Raw genomic sequence first — 27,155 nt, 5'->3', positions numbered from 1 at the left:
AGTTTTCCTCAGAAAATGAAAAAAGTAGAAGTTTTACCCCAGTAAGGGACTTATCCACCCAGCCTTGAAGCTGATGGTCACGTCTACTAAATTCACAGAATACACGCACTTTAAAGTGGAAATGGATGATGATGAAGCTGGGAGGAGTTCAAGAAACAAAGAGAGAGAGGGACTTTGGATGCAGATCCTTAAAAAGAATGAGAAGAACCATATAGAATATTATATTGATAAAGTTGCAGAAAGTATTCCAAAAAACTAAGCCAACACAGGAATAGAGAAAGAAGACTTTGTCAATAGGGATGACTGCAAGTAGGGGTACAGAAAATAGACTAGAGAGAGCTGGGATTTACTGGAGAAAACAGGCAAAGGAACCAAGGTACTGGGAGCATATAATTACAGAGGTATTGGTAGCAGAGAAGATGAGGCCAGTAAGTATGAACTACAGTTTAGAAACTGCTCTCCCTACCACATACTGACATTAGAGTAGAAGCAAAGAGAAAGGGATAGGGGAGTTCTAAGTGAAAGACCTGCTCTGGTAGAGGTTTTAGTCAAATCTAGAAGAAAAGTTACTGTTAAAAAAGGGACAATCTGTACGGCATAAATGACTGTAAGAATCAATAGGAGGGGTTAGAAAAGAATGGGAAGACAAACTGGGAAAGCAATTTACAAGACAATGAAGGGAGGACATATTTACAAGTCAAAAGGATGTAACAAAGTTCAGAAGGTTTAGGATTTTTGCTTGGAAGTGTTTGCATTGGTATTTTTATACTCTAAGCAGACTGCATAGAATTTTGCCTCAGGTAGATAGCAAATGTAGGAGATGTGATGGGGAGGAAAGAGCTAACTGGGAACATATTTTTGGGAGTGTAATTAGTTAGCAGATTTTAAAAATTTCCAAAAGAGTACTCTGTCAGAAATACTGGGTTAATAAATAGCTGTAACTAAGAACTGGGACAGGATTTGACTTGCCTGGACACAGTAAGGCCTTGTTAAGTTTAATTTTGTTGGCTGCCAGAAAAGCAATTACTAGAAAATGGAAAACAAGTAATAAAAAAGATAAATGAACTGGAAGATGGATCTTTGGAAAAGCAAATGAGAAAAAAATACATATAAATAAATTGAAATTGTGGGAACAGTGCATGCAGAATAATGTTCAGGTGAAGAAGGAGTGGGGTTTAAGGGAAGGTATACATTCAGCAATTTATGTAATGTTGGACTAATCATCGTTACAAAGAAAGAAAAGATACATGATTTATAAGGTATGTAAATGGGAAAAATGTTAATATGGTTTGTTTTCTTTTCTGTTAATGTATGTTTGCTTATGTCTTAAGTAATAATTTAATAAAGGTGTCTAAAAAACATTCCACTGAGAAAGAGTTTCTGAAAATGTTTACCAGTTAAAAAGCTAAATCAATGACATTTAAGTTACTGCACTGAGCCTTCCTCTATTCCAAAACTATTTTTGCTCCAGGAGTTGGGGTGCAGTGGGGGGTGTCAGTGGATTTTACTTGGTTCTGCTAATAATGAGTGTGCTTTGGAAAGGAAAAATCAGCCAGCTAAGTTTACTTAGTTACACATTTCAAAAATAAAAGTAGGTCATACAATGTCAGTAAATTGTTTTGAAATAGCGTAGGTATTTCACAATGAAGTATGGTTAAATAAAATTCAAACATACAGTAAATGCTCACCTGTAGTAGTGTATAAGTAGAATTCTTTTTCAAAAATGTTCTGCCAGTTCTCTCTCTCCATGCTCGTGCTGCAGCTACCTGAGTTTCTACTTGCGGTAGACAATCTAAGCGTACAGAGACTGTGCGTCCTCTGACCAGCAGATTTTCCAGTTGTTCCAGGTATGCATAGTTGGTACCATTCTAGAAACAGAACATATTATCGACTTAATATTTCTTAAAATTATTTTTAGCATGGTTGCCTGCAGCATGTATTTAAATGCAGTTCAAGGATTATCTTTGTCTCTAGTAACTGGAAAATTAAAAAAAAAGCATTTATACATTTCAAAAAAAATTAACACAAAACACACACATACACCAAGTCTGCCTGCAACTGTAGCAAGCCCAGTGTGGCTGACCTGCCCTTCATCTTTTCTTCCACATATTGTAGGATCCCTTAAACTGCTTTGTTCTGTTACATTTTATAACATTCCTCAGCAAAATAGGTCTACTGTGAATAAATGCATGTCACTTAACTGATGTGATTATTTTACAACAAAACAAATGAAACCTTCGATCACTAGTAAAAACTGAAACAGACATACTCCCAAGATCACAAAACAGGAAAAAAATGCAGGATTCTCTGCACTCACACTCCCAAGCTACATATATATATATATATATATATATATATATATATATATATATATATATTAATATATATAAGCTCCAGAAGGTCGCCTCACAGTAAAACATATATATATATATATATATATATATATATATATATATATATATATGTATTAATATATATAAGCTCCAGAAGGTCGCCTCACAGTAAAACGCTGTCCGGTTCGATTCTCAGCCAGAGCGTCATCTGTGGGGAGACATGCGTGAATGGGCGTACCTTCGTTGAAAGTTGTGTGTCAGGGCTGGCAACTCGGCATGTAAAAATCTTCTTCCAATCATTAGCGGACCGGAGTTCCGCTGTGGCGACCCCTACCCGGGAAAAGCCGAAAGACACAACAACATGACATAAACCAGGAGGAGGAGGAGAAAGTGAGGAAAATGTAACACTCACCTTGTCACTCTTCTCTGAGTTTGTCTGGCATGACAGGATACCAGTGAACTTCTAGGTTTGATGTCCACAGGCAAACAGTAGGGCTCCCAAGAAAAACATTCCAAGACACCACTACCTCATCAGCAAAGTAATACTTCCTGAAGTTGGTCTTAAAGTGAATTCCCATCTGCTGACATCCACAATATTGCCTTTCTCCATTTCTCTTGTTCAGTCCTACATAACCTACCTATTCCCCTGATGATACAGCATCTAAATTTTATCCACTCTTTTCCCTCACTTAGTGCACCCATTTCAAGTTTTCTGAGCCTTTTCTTACACGCCATATCCCCATTCGTATTCCCAGTGTCTCCTCATATTCCAACATCCAAAACCCTACCTACCACCTAAGTAACTATCCTCTGACAAAGTCAATCAACCTGATGGCATCCATTCATACAGTCTTTATAAATGAATGCAGTATTTCAACAGAGGTCTTTATTAGTATTGCGCAAAACAGAGAGGGTAATGTTTACAGCTCTACTTTTCACACCCATGGTAATATAACAGCCACTGCCCACCCAAAATAGAAATGCAACTGCTCCTTGTATATTTCTCTAGATACACTTTAAATGCATGTAACATTTAACCCTCCCCATTCACCTTTTCCTTCTTCCCCACACTTTTCCCACCTGGCTTGTTTGCTTCTGAATGCCTTTGTGGATCCCCACTCCACCACTGCATTCTAATAGTCCATTCTAGTGGTCAACAACCCTCTCCATGAGAAATACATTCAAATATACCCTTGGCTCTACATACAGCTTTACAACTTACATTCATAATTACAGTCTTCTCGCAACTAAAATTCTGCTACAGGATAACACATCTACTATCACCTACTGCTCTCAAAGCAGTGGCCAAACATGTCCTTCTTCCTAAATTAGAATACTGCCTTCCTGTACTCTCTTTTCACTCCGATGATACTACTCAAAGACTTTAAGTCAATGAGAACAAAACTGCCAGATCTGCCCTACTTCCTGACACCCAAGTACAACACTGCAACCTTCAAAATGTCCTAAATTGACTACACATTATGGAGAGGTCCACTAACTTTCTATACTCCTTACTATACAAAATTGCAAATGATGGCTACTGCCCCCCCCCCCCAAAAAAAAAGAAAGGAAAACTCCCAATCATGGAACAGTCTTACTCCCTAAGGAATTCCCAGAAAAGATTAATGTCATTCAACTGTTCCCCATTTAAAACAGTTATGGGTGAAACAGTCTTCTTACAAACAATCCCAGATATCTGGAACAAACTACTAGCTGAAGCAAGGCTTCAAGATGCTCTTACCATGTTTATGAAATCCCTTCCTAAGCACCTATTCAAAGAAGTTGCTTGTAAATGCTTTAGGTATAATGGATAAACTCTTCCCTTATCTAATGCATCAAAATCAGAACATCTCATCAATGTGCATCATGCACATTTCATCCAAAGTATCCTATGCATTGGAACTAAAACCTGTCATCTAATGCTTCAAGCTGCAAAATTATAAACTCTCATCCAGTTTGTTCTTATCACCAGATCTATAAACCTCTCATCCAATGCGTCTCATGTACTAGAACCTTTCATCTAAGGTATTTCAAGCACATGCAATAGAATCCTTCATATCCAGTATGTTCTGAGCACCTGAACAAGAACTCCTCATCTACTGAATCTCAAGCACCAGCACAATAACCCTTCATCCAATGTGCTTCATGCAGAACAAGTTGGAACTCTTCATCCAACATGTTTCATGCACTTCTAGAATAATCCCTAATCTTGTGTGTCTTAAGCATTGGAATCAAGACCATCCATCCGGAGGGTCTACAGCATAATAAACAAAAGTAATGTACTTACCAAAATGATGGATTCTTATGTCCCTCTCCATCTATCTCAACTATTACGTTATCCACCCTTGTGTTGGAGCCAAACCAGCAACTCTTCCACACAAATACTTCCCCTGTGCTTGAATAACCCCCTCTCCCATAATGCAATGCTCTCCTACTTCCCCATAGATAGAGTTTGCTCCATCAGATATTATGGTACTGACGTAACATGGAAAAAGACTTTGGGTGTTGGCCTACCAATTCTACCCAGGAAGGAATGTCATAATATGGATGGGGGAATGGTGAGAGGGTTGCTGAGATGAAAGGAGAGAGACAATAAGGATCCATCTTTATAGTAAATATATAATATTGGTATTAGATACCATCCTCTTCATCCATTTCAATTGTTGGGCCATAATCCCCAGCTATAACCACATTCCTTGGACTGTCCTTCCTTTGTACTGCCCCGAACCTCAAAGAGCATTCATGGATGACAGACAATGAAATACAACAGGATGGAATGCTCATATCAAGAGGGGATCAAATATCCCACTTTAGATGAAGTGCAAACTGTGAATGGATGGGAAAATGGTGTGACTGGGTGGACTAGGACTATTATATATACGGCGTGTACACTCTAGCACTCTTGTGATATCTGGTGAGATGAACCTACTGCCATTGTACCCAGTGTTTTTAATATTATGGAGGCTAGTGTAAGTTGTGCTGAAGGCCTATGACTTGTATCTTGAGCAAAATTAGCCTTTGTGCAGGGGTCTTGCAATTTTTGTTGCAAACTCCAAATGGCAGCCTATCATGTAAAAATAATGGGTTGGCTCAGGGTTTAATTTTTCAGAATTTACTGAGCTATCCAAGGACCGACATGGTTTGTACTTACATATTTTGCACTGAACTTGCAGGTGCTCTGGCAGCAGGCATACAGTGCAAAGCTTGTGTGTCTCCTATGGAGGAATTTTATGGCCAAACTTTAAGCATTATCAGAAGTCTGAAGCCTTCTCCATAATGTTATTATATTTTATTTATTTATATCTGTTTAAAGAGATAATGAACTGATCACAGCTAAATAATTTCAGGCACAACCTAGAAGAAAATGTTTCACAGACAGCACTAAAATTACAATTAAATACATTGTGACAGTTTGAAATTAAAAATATAAGATGAGCAATACAGATCAGAAAGAGAAGCAGGTACAGTAAACATTATGTATAACAAAGAAGAAAATAAGACACTAACCCCAGGATTTAATAAACTCCATGTAAGCACCATGAAGAGCCTAAATGGAATGTATCTGTGTACACGGCCATGGTCCCCCCTTGGCAGCATGCTATGCATATTAATGATGGTGCACTGCCGAGGGACAGCATATGAACAGGGATATTGAATCAGTGTAGGGAGGTGTGTAGAGGCTACCCGTGCTTGTGGATGCCTGGTCAAATGTTAAGTATAGGGTGAAGCTCCCTGTAATGCAGCCCGCCATTGTAATATACAAGTTGTATGTTTTTTATTTTATTTTTTTTTTATATTTTCTGCATGTTTACAAGGTGCGCAGAGCAGCAATGCCAACCTGCACTTACATATAGACAGCTAACACCTGCTACACCTCTAAAAATAGAAAACGGATGTAATCAATTATCATAATTATTTCTTTTTTCTGTTGTAATTTTTTTTTGTAATTGCTGTTTGCATGGTGCGCAGCGCCTCAGAGCAGAGCACCGCTTACACATACATAGCAGACACCTGCCAGACATCTAAAAATAGAAAGCAATGTGGCACTTTTTTGAATGTTGCTCAATGATGTGTAAGGGCAGGAAAACAGCCTATATTAAGCGCAATAGGCAGAAATTCTGCACCATTCATTGGAGTTCAGTCGATTGTTCACATAGCAAGCAGTGCTGGTGAAGATACATGCTTTCAGGCCCAAAAGTGGGGCATTCACGAGTTCAGGGTCATGGTTAGGCTCCTGGTAAAGAACCATGAATCCAGGCTGATGCAGGACAGTTTCTAGGGCTCAGAGTGTAAGGTGGACTCCTGGGATCAGTTGGCCAGGGAACTCACTGGTATCCCTTGCACAGATGAGCAGGGTCATCACCATTATGATGACCTGAAAAGGAGAAAGAGGAGAACCTTGGATACCTGGGTTCAAGAAGCAAGAGATGGGAATGCCCAACAAGTATGTTTTCACTGTCTTGCCAAAATGCAAGCTCAATGTCTGCAAAACTGTATGCACAATGGTGTGCTCCTCTCCCAACAGCTGGAGCTGAGAGGGCTCGCAATGTTGAGTCCCATGCAGGGCGCCTGTTCCGGCTGCTCTGAGTGCGGTAAGTATGGATTTATTATGCTAACTGTAGTGCAATAAGCAAGACAGAGTAAAGCATTTACTGCAATAAAGTATACACAAGAAAAACTGTAGTGCAATAAATTGGCACATACAACTGTAGTGCAATAAATGGGCAATTAGAGCTGTAGTGCAATAAATGAACAATAACAACTGTAGATCACTAAACCAATAAAACAATAACAATAAGCACAATGGTGCACAGCAGGATTGTGTTGTCATAACCATTGCGGTACAGCTGTATGCATTGACTGTCTATGGTAAGGTTGCTGCAGTCAAGTGTAACACTGTAATATCTGTACAATGCAGAACTAATAGCCTGCAAACTGTATTGCTTAACACACAGTACTGTCCAAGGCTGTGTCCAGGTAATATCAGTCACATAATGCTCTCTGTTCCTCCTACTCCAGGTAATAAAGGTATATGGGTGAGATAGCCCATTCCATCGACAGATATCGTGTGTGGACTTCTCAGATATTTCAAAGCAATACCAATAAAAAGTATTCACCAGCACTGTTGATTCTAAAATAAAGCTGTTTTAATATATGCATTACAGTTGCATTTCATGCATGTGTGTTCTACTGTCACTGCAGTCAATTATAACACCATAATAGGTCTAGAATGCAAAAAGAATATCCTGTAACTTGTACTGTTCAAGTCATAGTATTGTTTAATGTCATCTCCAGCCCACTCTCAGTCACATAATGCTAACATTTACTCTCTACCCAGGAATAAAATATGGGTGAGGTAGCCCATGTTATGAGCAGATACTGTGTTTAGATTTTTTAGAATTTTAAAATCAGTACCAATAAGGTGTACATCAGCACTGCTTAATCATAAATAAATCTGCCTACTTCCAGTATGGCTGTATTCCTTGTATGTCTGTACTAAGTTGCTGTAGTCAATTATTACATTATTTGCAGATGTCCCCTGCAGTCACAGCTATTGGGTTCTATTCCCATGCCTGCCAACTAAGCCATAACAGCCGTCTAGTTTATGTACTGTACACAAACATGCCTCTCAAGTGTCACGGTTTTCTGTACTGTAATTAAAACTGCGTAATCCATCTGTCACAGGATTACTAGAGAGACTACCTGGAATGCAACGTATTACCAAATCCACTTACAGAACATCTTGGTAGTTATACAAGTCCACATTATGTGAAACTGCTCTGTGTATTTGTGTACCTGCAGTTGTCATTGCTTGGCCCACACTGACCCACGCTACCAGCTTGGGAGGTATGTACGTGCTACAGGAGAATGGAAGTCACTGTACCAAAAACTGACACTAAACAACTGTACAGTACATATTATCAGTGTTTTCAGGGATATAATCTGCAATGTCACTAATGGAATGTTTTTCTGCCTCTCCCCACCCCTTATTTCATTTACTGATTATGTATTATTATGATTTAATATTAACTTAATTTGTTAAACTGGCTATATTTTGGAAAATGTGGCTGATTATTGTTATGTGTTACTCTGGTGCAATGTTAACATTTTGTCATATTTTGTTAAAATGTTTTGTTGGCTGTATGCTTTAATTCTTATGGGCATGGTGTTACCATACTGACTGTTAAGTTATTTCATGTGGTGTTACACATAATATACATGAATATATATATATATATATATATATATATATATATATATATATATATATATACACAGATTAATTAACATGATGTTCCATTCTGTTAATACTAACAACAGTTTGGTTATTACTAAGCATAACTTATTGCTATACCTTATTTAACACAGCACATTAAGGTAGGTCGGATCAGGCTGATCCCCCTACCTTGCCTCAACCGGCAGTAGTACCAGGTCCCAGCAAGTCTAGGGACCCAGACCGGTGGTGCCCCCTCTGCATCCCCTGCACTACCTGAAGTGTCGAGTAGTACTGCCCCACGGGATGTGAATGGGCCCCCCTCTGGGAGTGGTGATGGAGGGGGAGTTGTCAACCAGCTGAGCAGTTGGTCTTGGTGCACAGGATAGTCTACCATGGGTTTGACTGCCACATGGGCTGGATTGAGGGTATGCTGGCTGACCTGGTGGGACAGTCTTGCCCCACTGTTCAGCCTCCACCACTGCCACCCTTGGGGCAGTGAAGGAGCTGTGCCAACAGCCCCAATGGGTGGGGATGTGAGTCATGTTGTTGCCTTGTGGAGGCACATGGGACTTGGATTCCACAATACCCTCCATATCCAAGGTGTTCACCCCCTCATGTGTCCCACACTGCCCCTGTCTGCTGTCTTGTCCATCTTCAAATGCATCCTCACCTACCCAACTTACCTCCTCCACATGTACCTATTTCCCTTCCCCAACATTCCACTCTCACCTTAATAATAAATAAATAAATAAAAAAAAGAAAAAAAAACACATGGGCACCTATCCCCAAAAAAAAAAAAAAAATTATATATATATATATATATATATATATATATATATATATATATATATAGGTCCTTACATAGCTCTCCATTTTGCCCACATGTCCACTGGACACATGCAATTTCGTCCAATTGGTTTGACAACGCAGTTATGTTGTCTTCACCCCTCTCTCTGGGGGTGAGAGTTCAAATTCACGTACAAATTCTGGCAAAGTGCACAGTTGTTGCTGTACAAGAAATGGATAGCTATAGTTCTTCCTTGCACCTTCCTGCACATCCCCACCTGCCTTCAACTATGTTTTTCCACTGGTTACACCTCATTTCACCACTTTTCTATCTCGCCAATTTTTTTTTTTATATTTATTTAGCATGATGCTACGTGGCGCTCCACGCAGCTTTGCTAAGCTCAGCTAAATACAGCTATATTGATTATATGTGTCCTTAAAATTCTATTACACATTTACAAAATAAACGCCTGTTCTATGTTTCGAACCTGCAGACCACTGCATTAACCTGCCACACCGCACCACTCTTACTTAAACCAGGTGCTTTAAAAAAACATACTAATTGCCAGTTATAGTCATTAAGTGCGTTTCATCGTAGCTGTGTGCCACGCAAACTTGAATAAAATTAATGGAAAAAATGGGAGTGTACCTGGGACTCTGGTGCAAGAGTACACCACTACAAAGCCAAAGACATAATAATGGATGTAAGTGATGCCTCTGATAGCAAGTGCCCTTTTATGAGCAACATGTAGAAATATACCTGCTAAACCATTAATGGCAAAATACATATGCAACTGGGACCCTGGTGCAGAAATACATCCATATAAAGCCTTGCACATAATGATCGATGTAGAACACGATTGTCACAGCCTGTAGGTGTGCACATATGCCTTGCAAATACACCTGCTGCCGCAGCGACTCAGTAGCTCAGTCTGTTAAATGCCTCATAAACAGTACATTTTTGCCACACACAGTCCTGGGTTCAAATCCAGTGGTGTGTAACACTGAATTTTCAGTACTGTGAAGCCAGCAATTAATGCACTCTATATCCACACAATGCATGTCAAATGAATTGACTGCTTTTAACTAATGGAAGTCACAGGCCTGCAGATAGGAACACACAACATTATACCTATAGCAAATGTATATACGCATAAATTGTCATGTCATGCAGTAATATGCACTCACAGAGAATGTCAACTCAGGTATTGCAAATGAGCGCCACGAATATCAGACTGCACCACACAATCGTTTCAGAGTCGACGTGCAGATTACCACAGCTGAACAAAGAACATCCACATTTGAAGTCCCTACTTGTAACGACGACTGCCCTCATCCACATTGCAAACTACTACCAGACTGTAATACAGGGCCTGGCAGTTGACCAAATTGTGGACATATTCACACACGTACACACACACACACACACACATATATATATATATATATATATATATATATATATATATATATATATATATATATATATATATTCCATCTTGCCCCAGGACACACCAAACATGTTGCGTAGTTTCATAGTTTAGTTTCATAGTTTAGTACTAGGCTATCTGCCCTGGGGCATTTATAAGCCTAGCCATAGTGATGTGGCTTTTGCCACCCCATGTAATGGTACAAAAGTGTACAGAATAGATTTAGAATACTGTGCCTCTGTCTAGTAGTGACACAGTGAGGAATCCCTTACATAATAGAATTAGTTTAGTGTGCCTCTGTCTAGTAGTGACACAGAGATGACCCCTGGGGTAAACCTACGATCTCCCATCCACTCGTCAAGATTTCTCTTGAAGAGAGTCAGTGAGGGGCTCTGCCTAACATGAACTGGGATTCTGTTCCAGAGTATGGGAAGCCTCTGAGTTATGAATCTGTCCCTCCAGCATGTCCTATTCATATTTGTGCTGAGGTTTAAATCTTTAGCTCTCGTGGTTCTGATGGATTTGGATTTTTTGAGGTGGAGCATGTCCATCAATTCCTGATTGGACATGGCCTTGTACGTCAGGCACAGATCACCTCTGAGTAGGTGGTATGCTACTGAATAGAGCTGGAGTTTCTTTAGTCTGGCAGCATATGACATATGTTGGAGACCCTTGATCCTCTTGGTGAGGTACTTTTGGGGTCTCTCTAGCTGTTGCAAGTGCGGGGTGAGGTACATACCAAATGGGGCATTGTACTCAATCATGGGCCTCATAAGGGAGGAGTATAGGGGTACAATGACCTCCTTTGATCTGGATGTGAATCCCTTCATGATAAGGTGGGCAAGGTAGAAAGTCTTTCTAACCACTTTGGCAACGTGGGTGTCAAATGAGAGGTCACTATTGACTTGGGTCCCCAGGTCTCTGATTACTTTTTCCGTACTCAGTGGGTTACTGTCTATGTGATAATTTGTGGGTACTTTGTTTTTCCCAAAGGGGATGACTATACATTTTTTGGCATTTAGTTTAAAGCCATGACTCCGGCACCAGTTGTCCATTTCAGTGAGGCCTTTCTGTAAGATGTATGTGTCAGCTGGTGTATCGACTATAGCGCCTAGTTTGCAGTCATCTGCAAACTTTGTCAGCCACAACCCTCCCATGTTTGCTTTCACATCTGAGAAATAAATGCCGAACAAGAGGGGTCCCAGGACAGAGCCTTGTGGGACACCACTTGTGACTGGCTTTGAGTCTGACATGGCTCCAGCGATTTTGACTTTATGGGTTCTATCCTTTAGCCAGTTTGCAACCCATCTTGTGACATATGGATTTACATTTAAGCTGTTGAGCTTGTCTATGATGCCAGAGTGGGGTATTGTGTCGAAAGCTTTAGCCAAGTCCAGGTAGGCTGTATGGACTGCCTTGCCCTCGTCAATGGCTCTAGTGACTGTTTCGAAAAAGTCAACCAGGTTCAAAAGGCAGGATCTGCCCTTTACAAAGCCGAACTGGGTAGGATCAAGTGTCTGTAAGTCCCCAATGTCTCTGTTTATGAGTTCCATAATGATTCTTTCCATAGCATTGCAGACCAGGCTGGTTAAGCTTATGGGGCGGTAGTTACCAGGGTCTGTAGAGGTGCCTCCTTTGTGGAGTGGGACTACTGTTGCTGTACGCCAGTGTTCAGGTACATATCCTGTAGTAAGGCTAAGGTTAAACAGCATTTTTATGTGCGGGTTTAGCTCCTTTTGGAGTTCACGTAGCACGCAACCCGGGATACCATCAGGTCCCATTGATGCTGTGTTTTTAGCTTTGCTGAGGGCGGTTCTCACCTGGACATCTGAGATGACAGGGAGGTTACATTCAGCTCTGATAAGTATTTCTTCTTTTGGGGGTGAGGGAGGGGAGAAATTTGCACTGAACCTGTCTGCCAGGATGTTGGCAATATCTGTGGGTTCAGTGTATTTTTTGTCATTGTGAACTAACTCTGAACATATCTGAAGGTTTCCGCCCAGGTTTCTAACATAGCAGAAGAAGGCCTTGTGGTTATCTTTAGTGTCCATAGCGGTTTTTCTCTCAAAGTTGGCCTTGGATGTCTTTATGAGAGAACGTAGCTTTCTACTAGTGCTGGTCAGAGATGCCTTCTCTTTATGGGATTTTGCTCTGTCGTGCAGTAGCTTCCTTCTTTTGTTATACAATTTGTTTATGGCTGGGGTCCACCAGACAGGACGCCTGCCCTTGGTGGAGAGGGTCTTGGTTTTATTTGGGATTGCATGATCCATGCATTCTTGGAGATGTCCATAGAAAGCATTTGTGAAGGATTCTGCATTGTGGGATGTGGTTTCCACTGGCCCAGTGGGCTTAAAGGATACCATCTCAGTTTTAAGAAGTGTAAAGTCGGCTTTTGAGAAGTTTTTCACTGTAGTCTTTTGTGTTGGCGGTGGAGGTGGGATATGTATATCCAGGGTGATTAGTTTGTGGTCAGATCTCACTGGTGAGGGGTATACTTCCGATGTGGAGCACATTGTCCCCATGTTTGTGATGATCAGGTCTAGTATATTATCTCCCCTTGTGGGAGAGGTGACTAGCTGTTCCATTGCATTTGAATTTATGAATTCCAGGAACCTTTGGGCTAGGGTGTTTGGGCTAGAATAATGCACCCAGTCTATATTAGGGTAGTTGAAGTCTCCCAATATGATGGTGTTTGGTGAGACATTCATATCCTCCAATGTCTTCAGGAAGGCTGAATGGGGTTCCTGAGATTGGGAGGGTGGTCTGTAACATGCTACCAGTTGTATAGCAGTTTTGCCTACGGTTAGTTGCACCTGGATGGTCTCTGATGCTTCATGTGTTGCCACTAACCTGGAGGTGTGGGTGTCCTTGATGAATATGGACACTCCCCCTCCCTTTTTGGTTTGGCCTGAGTTTTGAGGCCGAAAAGCATGATACGAGGTATAGCCTGGTAGCGCTGGGGTGCTCTCAGGAGCCTTGAACCAGGTTTCAGTTACTGCACATACATCGATGTTCTCCATACTGAGGAGTGCTTCGAGAGCCTGCATCTTGAGATTTAGACTTCTGGCGTTGAGCAGCATTACCCTTATTTTTTTTCCATTTTTGTTTTCTAAGGAGGTGGGTTTGTCTTTTGAGCCTTGCCTAAAAAAGGCACTATGGGGGTGGCAAGAGCCTTAGCCAATATCCGAAGCCCAGTGGTGACAGATGCAAGCTGTCCCTTGCGAAGCAGCCTGGCTTGTCCAGCATGTCATCCCAAGCAGACAGACACTGGATCCCCCTAGAATGACACCAGTATTTGAGCCAATTATTAAAGCTGATCATCTTGTCTTTGTATTGTGGCATCATTCTTGGTGAGGGCAAGATGCTGCTCAGGGTCAGGGTCATACCAGCCTAGGCTACATAATCAGAGAGCTCCTCTGTTTCTTTTCATGTAGTCCAGGGAGGTACGTCTCAGGTCATTCACGCTGGCATGGACAATGACGGAGTCATATTTGTACTTGCTTTGGAGTGACCTGAGTGCGTGTGTTATGTGGCGGATCCTACCTCCCGATAGGCAGCTTACAGTTACCCTCTCCTTGTTCAGCCTGGTAAGAGGAACATCAATGTGTCTGACTATAGAGTCACCTATTACTAGTGTATCAGGCATGGTGTTTGGCCTTAAGGACTGAGATTGTTTGACACACTGATTTATTGAAGTATGTGTTGCATGTGTTATGTTTTGAGGTGGTGGATTTTTGGGTGTCTGCTTTGGGAGCCTCTGTTGTTTTGGTAAGTTTTTTGTTAGAGCCTCCGAGTATGTCTTTGTGTTATTATGTGTTTGGTCTGCAGTTGTGGTAGGTCTATGTGGGACTGGGTTTGGTGTGTGTGTGGTTACGTTCTCCTCTTGTCTGGTCTTGCCAGTCCTGAGTTGAGAGAGTTCAGCCTCCAGTTTGGCTATATAGTTGCATCTCTCACATGTATTTGTGTTTGTTGGGAGGAGGAGAGGGTTGTCTGTGTACATGAGACAATTGTAGCATTGTCTCAAGATTCCCACATTAACCAGCTGAACCGGAGAGGATGCTAGTAATCTACCACTCGACATGCTAGAATATTATAAGGGAGTGCTGTGCCTTTAAGGGAAGGGGTGGTAGGTGGATGTAGTGCTTACTTTAGTTAGCGAGTGCTTACTTAGAAGAGAGGTTTTGAGAACAAGTGCTAGGCTTATAATAAAGCGAGTAGACTGATTATTATAAGAGTAGAGCTTTCTTAAGGGAAAATTTGAAGAGCAGACTTGGCGGAGCCAGAAAAAGTTTAACCTTGTTTAACCGGCGCTGTGCTATGCGCACAAGCTCGCAAAGCCATGCAAATGCGGATTTTAAACAGGGAACTTCAAAAGAGCCAGAAATGGTCCAAACAACCAATTACTACAAGCTCTTGTGCTGAGGTCACTCCTTCAGGGACAGATAGGCTGCTCAAGGCTCCCCACTCCCACTGGTGAGTAAAGAAACTTCCTTCTATCCAAGTAAGGCAATGGACAACACAGGAACTACACCACAGCCCAGAATACAGCAAAGCCTGTATACTGGTCTACACTAGTCGAGGAGAGGCGGGACAACAAGGATTTTTTTTGTTTTTTTTTGTTTTTGATACCGTTGCCTGACATACATATTGTAAACACATTTTCATTGGAGTACAGAGTGTACTCTCACTCTGGGCCTGACTCTACAACAAGGCTGACACAGCTCACACAGTTACTCTTACCTCTTGTTGTCCTCTAAAGTGTTCACACACTCTGCCTATGTCTATTACCTGCAGCAGTAGCTGCAGCCTGTAGCACACATATCTCTATGTAAAGGTGTCTGCTGCAGACCTACCCTCTGTGACTATGGAGTCTCCTCACCCAGTAATTTCCAGCACAACATATCAGAAAGGGGCCCTAATCTACATTGAAGGCCTTACATATTCTATAGTGGTTGCATGTCATTGACTGATGACAGTGCAAATCAGCTGTGTGGGCTGTGATTAACATTTCAGACCCACAGACTGGTTTAGAGGTAATCACCTACTGATGTGAAGGATGTTTAAAAGACAAGCAGTTGGCTATGGAGAACCATGCTGTAAGAGACTTTCCTCATACAGAGCATGCCTTTCTGAAATTATACTATCACCACAGGAGTACCGCACTCCATCAGGTATGTAACTTTTTGTGTACAATAGGTTGCAGATGGGTGAAAAGACTTATGGGGAATAATGATTACAGCATTAAGCCTGCCTTAGACCTGTGATAATGACATGTCAGTGATCTCATGCTGTCTTACACCTACACAGGACGTACAAAACATCAAGGGTGCATTGTCTTTTGTCACTGTGACACACTGGTCTCGCTGGACTGTCCCTTTATAGTGGTTGTAATAGTACACTGCTATTTTTCTGGTATTGTTCGTATGACATATTATCGAGGGGTTAACACAGTAGACCTGAGTGTTGGGTGTACGATAATACATCTGTAGCTGTCATGGCACACACGGGAATACCTAACTATTGCTACCATCTCAGTTGTATCCACACATTTTGTTTGCACACTGTGGAGTATGCCATGAGTAAGCAGGCAGTGGTTAGTGTCATAGTGTCAGTCATTTTGGCCTTGTTGCATCTGTACATAGTGCAAGTCCACATATGTGATCCTGTAATGTGTTCCCCTTATGTTGTCTTTCAGGAATTATATACAGTAGATGTCGTGCACCCTTCTCAAATGCAGAGAATGAAATTATACTGCAAGGACTAAGGCAACATCATCACATCTTACCATCCAGGGGGAGGCAAAGCAGGGAACAGTGGGCTGCATTGTGGGAAGACTTTGTCTGTGATGTGAATGGCACAGACCAGCAGGCAGGACATATGAGCAGGTTTGACACCGGGCAACCAACATGATAAATGTTGCACGACAAAGGGCAGCACATGTAGCCACAGATCATGCTGTCACTGGTGGAGGGCTTGCAGAGGAACAACTACTCTCGGCCACTAAAGAACTCCTGGTGAACCTAGGCACATACAACAGCTCCCAGGCATTCATCTCAGCATACATTGTAGAGGTGGGTGCCACAGTTTCCATAACTGAGGAGCATGCAGGTAAGCTTACTGTGATCAGCACTGTGATATTGTAGCAGTCAGTGTGTCAGGTTGTAGATACCTTTATGTGGGTGTCAGTTCTTTGTTCTTTGGGGGGGGGTGACCTCAATTATACACTCATACGAAGTGTGTGACCAATACAACAAGTAACACAGTAGCTACTGTAAATGTGAGATATGAGGGCGTATTACCTTGTTGTGCTGTAACATGCAGTGGTACTGACAGTACCCCACCCTCATCTTTTCACAGGTCTGTCAGGTATTGCCCAAGGCCGTAGTCCTGCTCCTAGTAAGCATGACACTTGTTTTCCTAAGAAACATTTATATTCTAGTAGGTTAAGGGCCAGAATAATGCCCTATGTAAACATAACGTTGTGTGTAAACAGCGTGGGATATTTTTAAATTACATTCTGGAACAGCTACCCAAGGATCTTAGAGGGGTAGTCACAGGAGGTTTGTTCAACAAACAGATACACTTTGGCAACAAAGAGATGCACTTTGACAGTTACAGTTAAGAGCAGATAAGGCTCCTCATTTAAATGAGGCAAAGAATCTGAAATGCCTTTTAAAAAACAACAGGTTGAAGGTAAATACATTTTAATACATTAGGCAGTGAAATGTGTATTTCCATATATCTGTTTAGATAGTTGTACTGGGTTTTTAATTATTTTTTTTTTTGCAAGTACAGTGTCATACTGATTAACAGGTAAATATCACTGGTCATGTTTTACTTGATTGACTTCAAGTGACAATTATAAAGGTCTTGAGTTGAATTTGTATTTTGTTCCGAGAAAATGTTTTGTGGAAGAAAGTGGAGAAGAAAGTTGTTTGACCCCTAATCCAGTTGTGGGTATTTGTTATTATGAGTCTTGGAGGATTTTTCTTACACAATAGTGCAGGTATTAATGTACTGCTTTTTTCCCTTCTTATTGCAAGTGACCATGGGGGTTGGTGTCTGTCTCCTACACAGCCTGTCAGTGTCTCTTCAAACTCTGATCATGATGGTGTCCACAGGGGAGCACAGGTGGGGGTGTTGGGGGCTGAATCTATTTCAGAGGTAGACATCCCTCTTTTGCCCCCATTGTCACCACACATACCTCATCCCCAGAGGCCACAGATATTGTGGACAGTCAGAGGGTGGGGACATTGAACAGCAAAGTGTGGCAACTATGGCTCCAGTGAGTGTAGACATTGGCCACAGCCAGAGAGATTATGAGGTCTAACACAGGTGGATTGATAGGGGTGCTTGTAGGAGGCCTGCTGTTTGTCCACCACCTGTTGCAGGTGTCACAACATGGGTCACTTGGTGCATGTTTCGGGCCATCATGGAGGCACAGGCACATTCTGAATGGACCACCAGATGCATGGTTAGGGTTATGGATGCAGCACAGTCTGACATCTGTGACAGCCTCCACTGCACTGGGGACACCCTGGATTGGTTCACTGATGCTGTGGACAGAAGGTGGGCTGAGATAGTGTCTGTCTTGGACCACACATTGTGCTGGAATGAGTGGTTGGAGTTAAGCATCGGACCCGTGGATGTAAGTCAGCAACCCCCATCTACTGATTCCACGTGGCCTTGTACACTCACGCGCCCATAGTGGCAGTACATCCAGCGCTAAAGAGGGGAGTGTGCTGTCCACACAACAATGTGGCAGGCCATGAGCTCATGGTCATGGGCGGTCCAATGGGGAACACGGTCCCAGCAGACAGAAGTCACCATCAGGTACTAGCACCGCTTCTGACATTGGGCATGAAGGTGCCAGTGGCAACTCCTGGCAGAGCCAGTTTCCATGTTCGGTGCCGGAGACAGTGAATTGTCAACTCTACCATGTATGATCCAAAGCTGTCCAACATACACGTGTAGGGCTAGCACTGAGCTTGACTGTGTACATACACACACACACACACACACACACACACACACACACACACACACACACACACACACACACACACACACACCACTGTCAAATGCAGGTCACCTACAGACACACACTGCACCTCTCCATGGTCCCCTTCCTGACTCACACACATGCTGTTAACTGTTTGAGCCAGCCTAGGCCTCCTGCACCCCCACATAACACCCTTTGCAAGTGATGATACCTGTGCCACATCCCTGCCATCCTCGCCATCAATGCAGGGAAATGAAGCTATGCGTCTGATGCACAGGGTGACTATATGTATGCGACATACATTTGTGTACCTTATGTTGTACAATGTTGCACTGGCTGTATAGTTACACAATGACAGTTGTGTCAAGGGCTTGTTTATGCTTCTTTTACAGGAGTCTGTTGGGATAACCTTTGGATACACAGCGGAAATAAAGCAGCACAAGATGGCATGTCAGCACAGCAGAAATATGCCTTCAGGAAGGTACAGCACTATAAGTGCATGGCTCCATAGGTTCATATGTGCATAACAGGCTAACAAGGGCAATGGCAGCATTCAGCATACTCATGCATCCCTAATTTGTAAGAACATCTGCTTAAGTGCCACCAGGTTTTGGGAACTAAAACATCTACAAGCTGTGGTGATGGAGATGACCCAGCTACATATATCCTGTGTCCAGTACCAACAGTTGCCCAACACCAGTTATGATCATTGTGTTCTGCATCCCAATATGTAACAGTTGCCCAACACCAGTTATGATCGTTGTGTTCTGCATCCCATCTGTAACCTGCACATGATGTGTGTCACAGCAGATGTGTGCTTTATATGCATGGGGGGGCTTGTTTCATGTTGGTTGTACTGTCTGTGTTACACACCTGTCTCACCAGCATGTACTATGCATACCACACTGATCTTTTTGGTGTGTAGAACAGGTGAGACGTGTTAGTCCTGTCGCGGATACATGGAAGGTACACAGTGGGAACCGACACCTCCCTGTATGCAGCATCACCTCCAAAGCATTCAGGAGACAAAACTACACATGTACGGTCATGACATGGACTCCATAGAACATGTTATCTACACTATGTATTACTGTACCATGGAATCTGTGTGACTGCTACAATTATACGATATGCTTGTATAGTGACATGGCAAGGGTGCCAATGCACACAATGACAGATGTGATGACTGACACATTCAGTACACTAGCGACAGACTGAGATTTACATCCCAAACCTGTTGGTATTGGTTGTACAACAGTGAATGCATCCCCTCATCTTTCCAACCAGTGACTGTCAAAAACTACATTATTATGTCGCCAACAAGTGAAGTTTTTCCCCTCCCATCTAGTTAAGATAACATTATGAATTTTATTGAAGAAATTCTTTGTAGAGCTAAAGGGTATTATCGAGAGTAAAACAAATATTTTATATTCTATTAACTTAACATTTAATTTACAAGTATGGAAAATATTTACAGGGCATTTATTACACCTGATAAACTAGCCAAATTCAATTCACTTGATAAATCCATTTGTTGGAGATGTTCTTTAAACTGTAAAACTGACTGGTCTCATATATTTTTTAATTGTATTAATATAAAAATATTCTGGGAAGAAATTACTATGTTTCTCCAAGCTATATACCTTTATTTTAACCAAATCTTTAGTCCTCTTAAATGTTAATGATACTACTGGAATGAATACAAAAGATCTATACCTACTTTGGTCCATACTAGCTGTGGCAAGGAAATGTATAACTAGAAAGTGGAAGTCTTCAAAAGAACCTATTCTGGAAGAATTCTTGAGAATGATGGAAGAAACAGCGACATTAGAAATTAAGGTGAAGGAATCGAGAATTTCACCTAAAACATGGACAAACAATCCTTGGAAAAAATTTTAACTCTTATTGAGACATTAAACATGAACCCTAAATAACTGATGTGTAACTTTATTAATTGAATATTATACATTTTTGTTACTAATTTCATATATTTTATTATTTTTCCCTCCGTTCAGGTCAATTGTACATAGTGTATATAAAGGTCTATAATACTTGTTTATTGATTGTACTGTTAAATATTATATTATTTGGAAAATAAAAAATTATTTGAAAAACTACATTACTCTCTATTTCCATAACTCCGTGTGTAATGGCTCGACTGTGTGCGATGTGCGGACACTACAATATTTTGCAGGGGTGGATGAATCCCCACAAGATAGTATTGTGCAGTAGCTGGCATTTAGTCACTGTCAGTGGCTCAAACAACAAATGACTGTGTCTTAGGCCATCCTGGATAACTGTTGGTTCTGTGTGGGATTTTGTGACAGCTCCTGATATGCACTCACCTGCTAATATACTCCATCAGAGATCAGTGACAGTGGCTCTGACTGCAGAGAGGGTATAGGTAAAAGGAGTATGCCAATAATGAACTCCACTGGTGAATGGATCATTGCAGTGTAGATCTCCCAATGCTATGTTCCCTGAGAATGACTGTCAGACACTTGCCTATCCACCAGCTGACATAACTCTGTACATGACATACACAGTTTTCAGCATGGCCTGCCAGCCGAATATTGTCATACATGTTTGTCAGGTCATGGTTGGTGGAGTGAGACTTATGTCCAACATCCATTGCATACTGTAACAGTCAATGGGCTCCGCTGGTTACAGTCAGTGCCATGATCTGGCCTTCAGCAAAGGTAATAGTGTTTGGTCCAGTGTCAGCAGGTGTATGCAAGTGGTAGTGCTCGTATCCATGCTAACCTCTATCATGGCATTTCAGGTGACAGAACTCAGAGGTCTGGGGACATGCTTTTCACTACATTCTAGCTGTTCTTTGTGCAAGTAAGTATTGCAGTTACTGCCAGCATGTTGCCAGAAGAGAGTCATGCAAGGTGTCTGTACAGAGAACAGACAAACGTTAGGGAAATGTAATATGTACACACTGTGTTTCTTAGTTGTACTGCGACTCACTTGCCCAAAGGATGTTCCAGGTCCTTACCTACAATGCCCTGAAGCAGTGCCGTGACATCCCCACATGGGGAAACAACGTATTGCATTATGTGTTTACCAATATGGGTGACCACTGCAGCCTCCCCCAATGTGAGGTCCTATCTGGTGGATCTGGCCACAGATCATGTTCTTTGGAACTACCAGCACGTACACCCCCTTGCAGGCAACACAGACATATATTTCAAGAAAGCCACTTAAAACCTCCTGTGGGATGGTTGATGTAGCATAACTCTACATCCCCCCTGCAGATGAAACAGGCAGGTATGCAGAAGAGCTCTACATCCATGCATTATGTCAGCAGCATTACAACTGTATGAACTCAGCTATATGGGACAGGAGGGACACAGGCTCATCATGGCTCACCAAACCTGACTGGTACACAACTGCCATTAGGAGGCTGTGCAATAACAGATGGACATTGCTGTGTGATAGCTGGGGTGAGGGTGCCCTCCTAACATGCAGGCACAACTTCCTCAGCTAAATGAAGCACAGTGCTGTTGTATAGGCATGGTAAGTAGCAACATTAGCCACCCAGAAAAAGCAGAACCATAACGCACAGTGTAGTTACATGTGTAACCTAAAAGGACAGGCCCAGAATGTCGCTGATCTCGCACGTCATGATGACACATATGACAAGTCTGTACTCACACCTAACCTGTACTCCCACACTGTCTGCATCAACTACACTCCCTTGTCCCCACCACATGTGATACATGACATTCCTACAACCTGTCCCAGAACTCTCATATTTATAGAGCATTTTGTAATTGGCCTCTCAATGGACCATACACAGCATCTATTGCAAATGTTAAAATTCCAGGCTGCATCCCACATGTGATCTCACAAGGATTGCTAACACCATTAGGAAACTCTTGCAATCATACTGACACAACTGGCGGCACACCAGCAGAGTGGACAACGGCAACTGTTCTACCCTTGCACAGAGGCGGTGCAACCACTGACCAACATAACTATAGACCTCTTTGTCTAAGTATACATATCTGTATGCCCGTAGGGGCAATCATCATGGAGCTGATCAGCACACATATATGTGTGACGGGGGAGCATGACTGTTACACGTGGTGGACTTTTCTGAGGCAGTCGCCAAGGACCTGGGTGAGGGTACATCAGGATGTACAACCCCCAGACAGACAGAGCCAAGCCTTCTGACTATATTCTCTGCTCAGGCAACATTTACAAAGCACCCACTTAGGCATCCATGATACTGTCATTGTAGAGGTCACTAAGTGGCCCACTGATGGCACACATACGCAACATAGGGACATCCATCTCCAATAGCTGATCTGTAAGCAGCAGTGCTCAACAGGGGGCAGTCCTGGGTCCTTGACTTCTTGGAATCCATGTAACCACAATACCTGTGACTACTGAATGACTGTGGCTAACAATGTTGGCTGATGCCTGCAAACTGTAAGCACTCAGAGTCTCAGTAGTATGTCACTTTCCTCCAAGAAGGTATTGCGAACACATGCCTGTTGGCATATTAATGGCCATAAACCCAAGCAAATGTATATGTAATATTTCCATCAGGTAGACCTACGTACCTGGTAAGTAGCACGTCAGTCGCAACATCTGCTGTACATACTCAGGGGTAAAAGAACTGGGCAAACAGACCTGGCCACACAGGTTTACAGCTAATGTGCCTCAGATCACCATATCTCTACAGTGGTATGGCAGGAATCATATGGCATAGCTGAGGCCACAGTCACCAGTAAGTGACATACTCAAAGTACAGTTTTGTACCTACCATAAATGTAGATGTTCGAGTGTCTTCACTGCTGCAGTCATTACACTAGGGTTATCCTGCCATCAGGCGGTCCCGCAGTCGGCCAGAGTTCTAAAGTCTTGGTCCGGTGTCGGTTGCTGTCGCTTCTTCCCTGACGTCAGTGCGCCAGGGGTATATACGGCAGCCGATGCCATTTTCTTCAGTTTTTCTTGCCCCAGATGTCAGGTTCCCCTAAATAAATAAATAGGTAGGCAATATAAATTGCTAATAACAGATACATAAAAAATGGAAACCAATTCTTTCAGTTACAAGCAAATAAACCAAATAGGTTGTATAGGTAGTAAGATACAGATAAGTCCCAGGTAAGAAAGCAGGGATGAAGGGTGGGTAACTTGGACTGCAGCAGTGAAGACACTCTAACATCTACATTTATGGTAGGTACAAAACTGTACTACGTTCATTGTGTTTCACTGCTGCAGTCATTACACTTGGGTAGAATCCTAAAGCTGAGGTTGGGAGGCTGGTGCTAAAAAGCATTCGGGGTGGCTATAAGGCCCTGCAGCACTGCAGTGGCAAAGCCAGCTCTGGATTTAGAGTAAAGAGGCAGGTGGTAATGCTTGGTAAAGGTATGCACTGAACTCCAAGTTGCTGCTTCCAAAATATCCTTGGTAGGTACTCCTCTGAGGGAGGCAGTTGAAGTGGCTGTAGCTCTGGTGGAATGAGACCTGATGTTGCTAGGTACAGTTTTTCCATGTTGTGTGTAGCAGAAATGTATACAGTGTCCTATCCATTTAGAAATGGTCTGTTTTGAAATAGCTTTTCCCTGTGATCCTGCAGCATATGCTACAAACAATTGCTCAGTTTTTCTGAAGGCTTTTGTTTTGTCCAAATAGTAGCATAGCTGTCTGTGTATGTCCAATGTATGCAGAAGTCTCTCCCCTTTACTCTGGGGATTTGGATAAAATGTTGGCAATTGAATAGTTTGGCTTAGGGCCACACTTGATACCACCTTTGGCATAAAAGTAGGGTTTGTTCTTAAAGACACCCTGTCTTTATGAAAAATGATGAAAGGTTCCACTGCCATTAGTGCCTGTAACTCTGAAACTCTTGGTACTGGTTATTGCCAAGAGCAGAGCAGTTTTCCATGAGACATATTTTAATTCTGCTGAATTTGCTGGTTCAAAAGGAGGTAAAGTTAATTTCTCCAAGACAAAGTTGAGGTCCCAAGTTGGAATTGGAGCTCTACGGGGCGGTATTATGTTTTTAGCCCCTCTGAGGTACTGTTTTAGCAAAGGATGCGAGTAAATTGGTGGATCTGTGTTGTAATGAGCAGAGATGGCAGAGACGTGGATTTTAATGGAAGAAAAAGATAGGCCTTTGTCCAGCATCTCAGTCAAATATTGTAGTATCTGAGGAATATTAGGGACAAGAGTGTCAAGACCTTGAGCCTGGTTCCAGGCACAGAATCTCTTCCACTTTTCTGAGTAAGATTTCCTGGTGCTAGGCCTCCTGGCCTCCAAAATAACATCCATCACAGCTTTAGTGAGAGGTGTAGTCTGCTTTATTAAGTAATCTGCCATGCAGCCAGGTTTAATGTTTTGAGCTGGCTGTGAAGTATCTGGTTGTTTTGCTGAGTCAGAAGGTGCGAAACTTGAGGTAAAATCCATGGTGGGCCCTGTGCTAAGTTCTTTAAGATTGGATGCCAGTGCTGGCGTGGCCAGTCTGGGGTAATCAGGATCATTTTTGACTTTTCTTGTCTGGCTTTTATGAGTACCTTTGAAAGGAGAGGCAGAAGTGGAAAAGCATATACTTGTAGGTTTTTCCAGCTGAATGAGATAGCATCCACTTTCCATGCTTGTGTGTGGTAAGTCCTTGTGCAGAATTTCTGTAGCTGGAAATTCAGTGGGGAGGCAAATAGATCTATGTCTGGGCTCCACCATTTTTGTGTTATCATGCTGAATATTTGTGGATTTAATTTCCACTCGTGCGGATCCATGATGTTTCTGCTTAAGTCGTCTGCCAGAGTATTTTTTCTCTCCTGGCAGGAATTGTGCTTGCAGATTAACTTGAAAGGTTAGAGCTGTATTCCACAAGGTCATGGCTTGTCTGCAGGGGGGGGTATGAATGAGTGCCCCCTTGCTTGTTTATGTACCACATAACTGTGGTGTTGTCTGTCTTTAGTAGTAGTTGTCCTGGATGTAGAAGGTCCTTGAAAGTTGTTAGGGCATTTTGTACAGCTTTCTGATTGATGTGAAGATGCCTTTTTCTGTGGTCCACTTGCCCTGATTACATTTTCCTGCCATGTGTGCTCCCCAGGCGTAATCCGAATCATCTGTTGTCAGTGTTTGACTGGCTGAGGGCTAAGTGAAAGGTTGTTCCTTGTTGAGGTAACATGCTTGCGCCCACCATCGAAACTCCTGTTGTAGGCAGGGAATGAGTGGTATTACTGTTTCCAGACTGTGACAGTGTTGAGACCAAACATTCTTTAGGTACCATTGTAATTTCCTCATATTCAGTCTGGCATATGGAATTAGTAGTATGCAAGATGCCATGAACCCCAAGGCCTGCAGAATTTTTCTTGCAGGGAGTTGGGTTTTTGTTGCCATCAATTGAAAGTATTGAGTCAGTTGTCCTTGCTTGTCTGGCATGAGATAAGCCATCTGGGCCGTTGTATTTAAGCTGGCACCCAGGAATATTATCTCTTGTGAGGGCACTAGTTTTGACTTCTTTTCGTTTACTGTGTACCCTAGGCAAATTAGCAAGCTTTTTACAAATGCCAGATGCTTTAGAAGAAAGTCCTTGCTTTCTGCTTGAATAAGGCAGTCGTCCAAGTATGGGTATATTTGAAATCCCTTTTGTCTGCAAAATGCAATTACTGGTGCAAGGCATTTTGTGAAGACCCTGGGCGCAGTAGATAAGCCAAAGGGCAGTGCAGAGAATTGGTAATGCATTGAACCTGCTATGAATCTGAGGTACCTTCTGCAATTTTCTCTGATAGGGACATGCAGGTATGCCTCCTTGAGATCCAAAGTTACGAGCCAAGCCTTCTAGCCCAGCATGGGAAGAAGCTGCTGTAGTGTCAACATTTTGAATTTTGGAACATCCAGGTAAGTATTTAGAGAAGAAAGGTCCAGAATGAGTCTCCAGGCTTTGTCCTTTCTGGGGACCAGAAAGAGTCTTGAGTAAAATCCTTGTCCTTGCTCCTGTGGTGGTACCCTTTGTAAAGCTCTCATTTCCATGAGGGCTGTAATTTGTTTTTGAGCCTCTGCCCATTGATTTTGTGGCAGGTTTGGCATTCCTTTTAGCCTTGGTAAAGTGTGAAAGTGGAGTCTGTAACCTTGAGACACAATATTCAGAACCCATTTGTCTTGGGTGATCATATGCCAATTGTGAGAAAAAAGTGCTAGTTTTCCCCCCAAGGGGGCTGCCAAGAGGAAAGTGCTTGGAAGCTGAAGGGGGAAGTCATTGGGACTCGTTTCCTATAAGGTTGTGGCTTGTCTTCCCCTCCTTTTTGGGTTGATGCACCCCATTGTCGAGGTCTGTAACAACCTTGGGGCTGAGCTCTGCCTATTGGACATCTGTATCTGCCCCTTTGTGGTCTGTCTGAAACTGGAAAGGACCAATTCTTTGT

The 27,155-nt window shown here is 42.3% G+C and overlaps 1 protein-coding gene across 1 annotated transcript in view; it reads right to left on the bottom strand.

Moving 5' to 3' along the window:
- Positions 1-27,155, bottom strand: part of KDM5A (lysine demethylase 5A) — a 2,605,143-nt gene that overhangs the window by 620,336 nt on the left and 1,957,652 nt on the right. Inside the window, exon 21 of the mRNA XM_044088480.1 lies at positions 1,689-1,868. Coding sequence (XP_043944415.1) covers positions 1,689-1,868 — 180 coding nt within the window. The remainder of the gene's footprint in view (positions 1-1,688; positions 1,869-27,155) is intronic.

The sequence above is a fragment of the Protopterus annectens genome, chromosome 11.part0 (assembly GCF_019279795.1).
Source record: "Protopterus annectens isolate FY-2018-M chromosome 11.part0, PAN1.0, whole genome shotgun sequence".
In the NCBI taxonomy this organism is placed as follows: Eukaryota; Metazoa; Chordata; order Ceratodontiformes; family Protopteridae; genus Protopterus; species Protopterus annectens.
The sequence above is the reverse complement of the archived record's forward strand: the minus strand, read 5'-3'. Positions and strand labels throughout refer to the sequence as shown.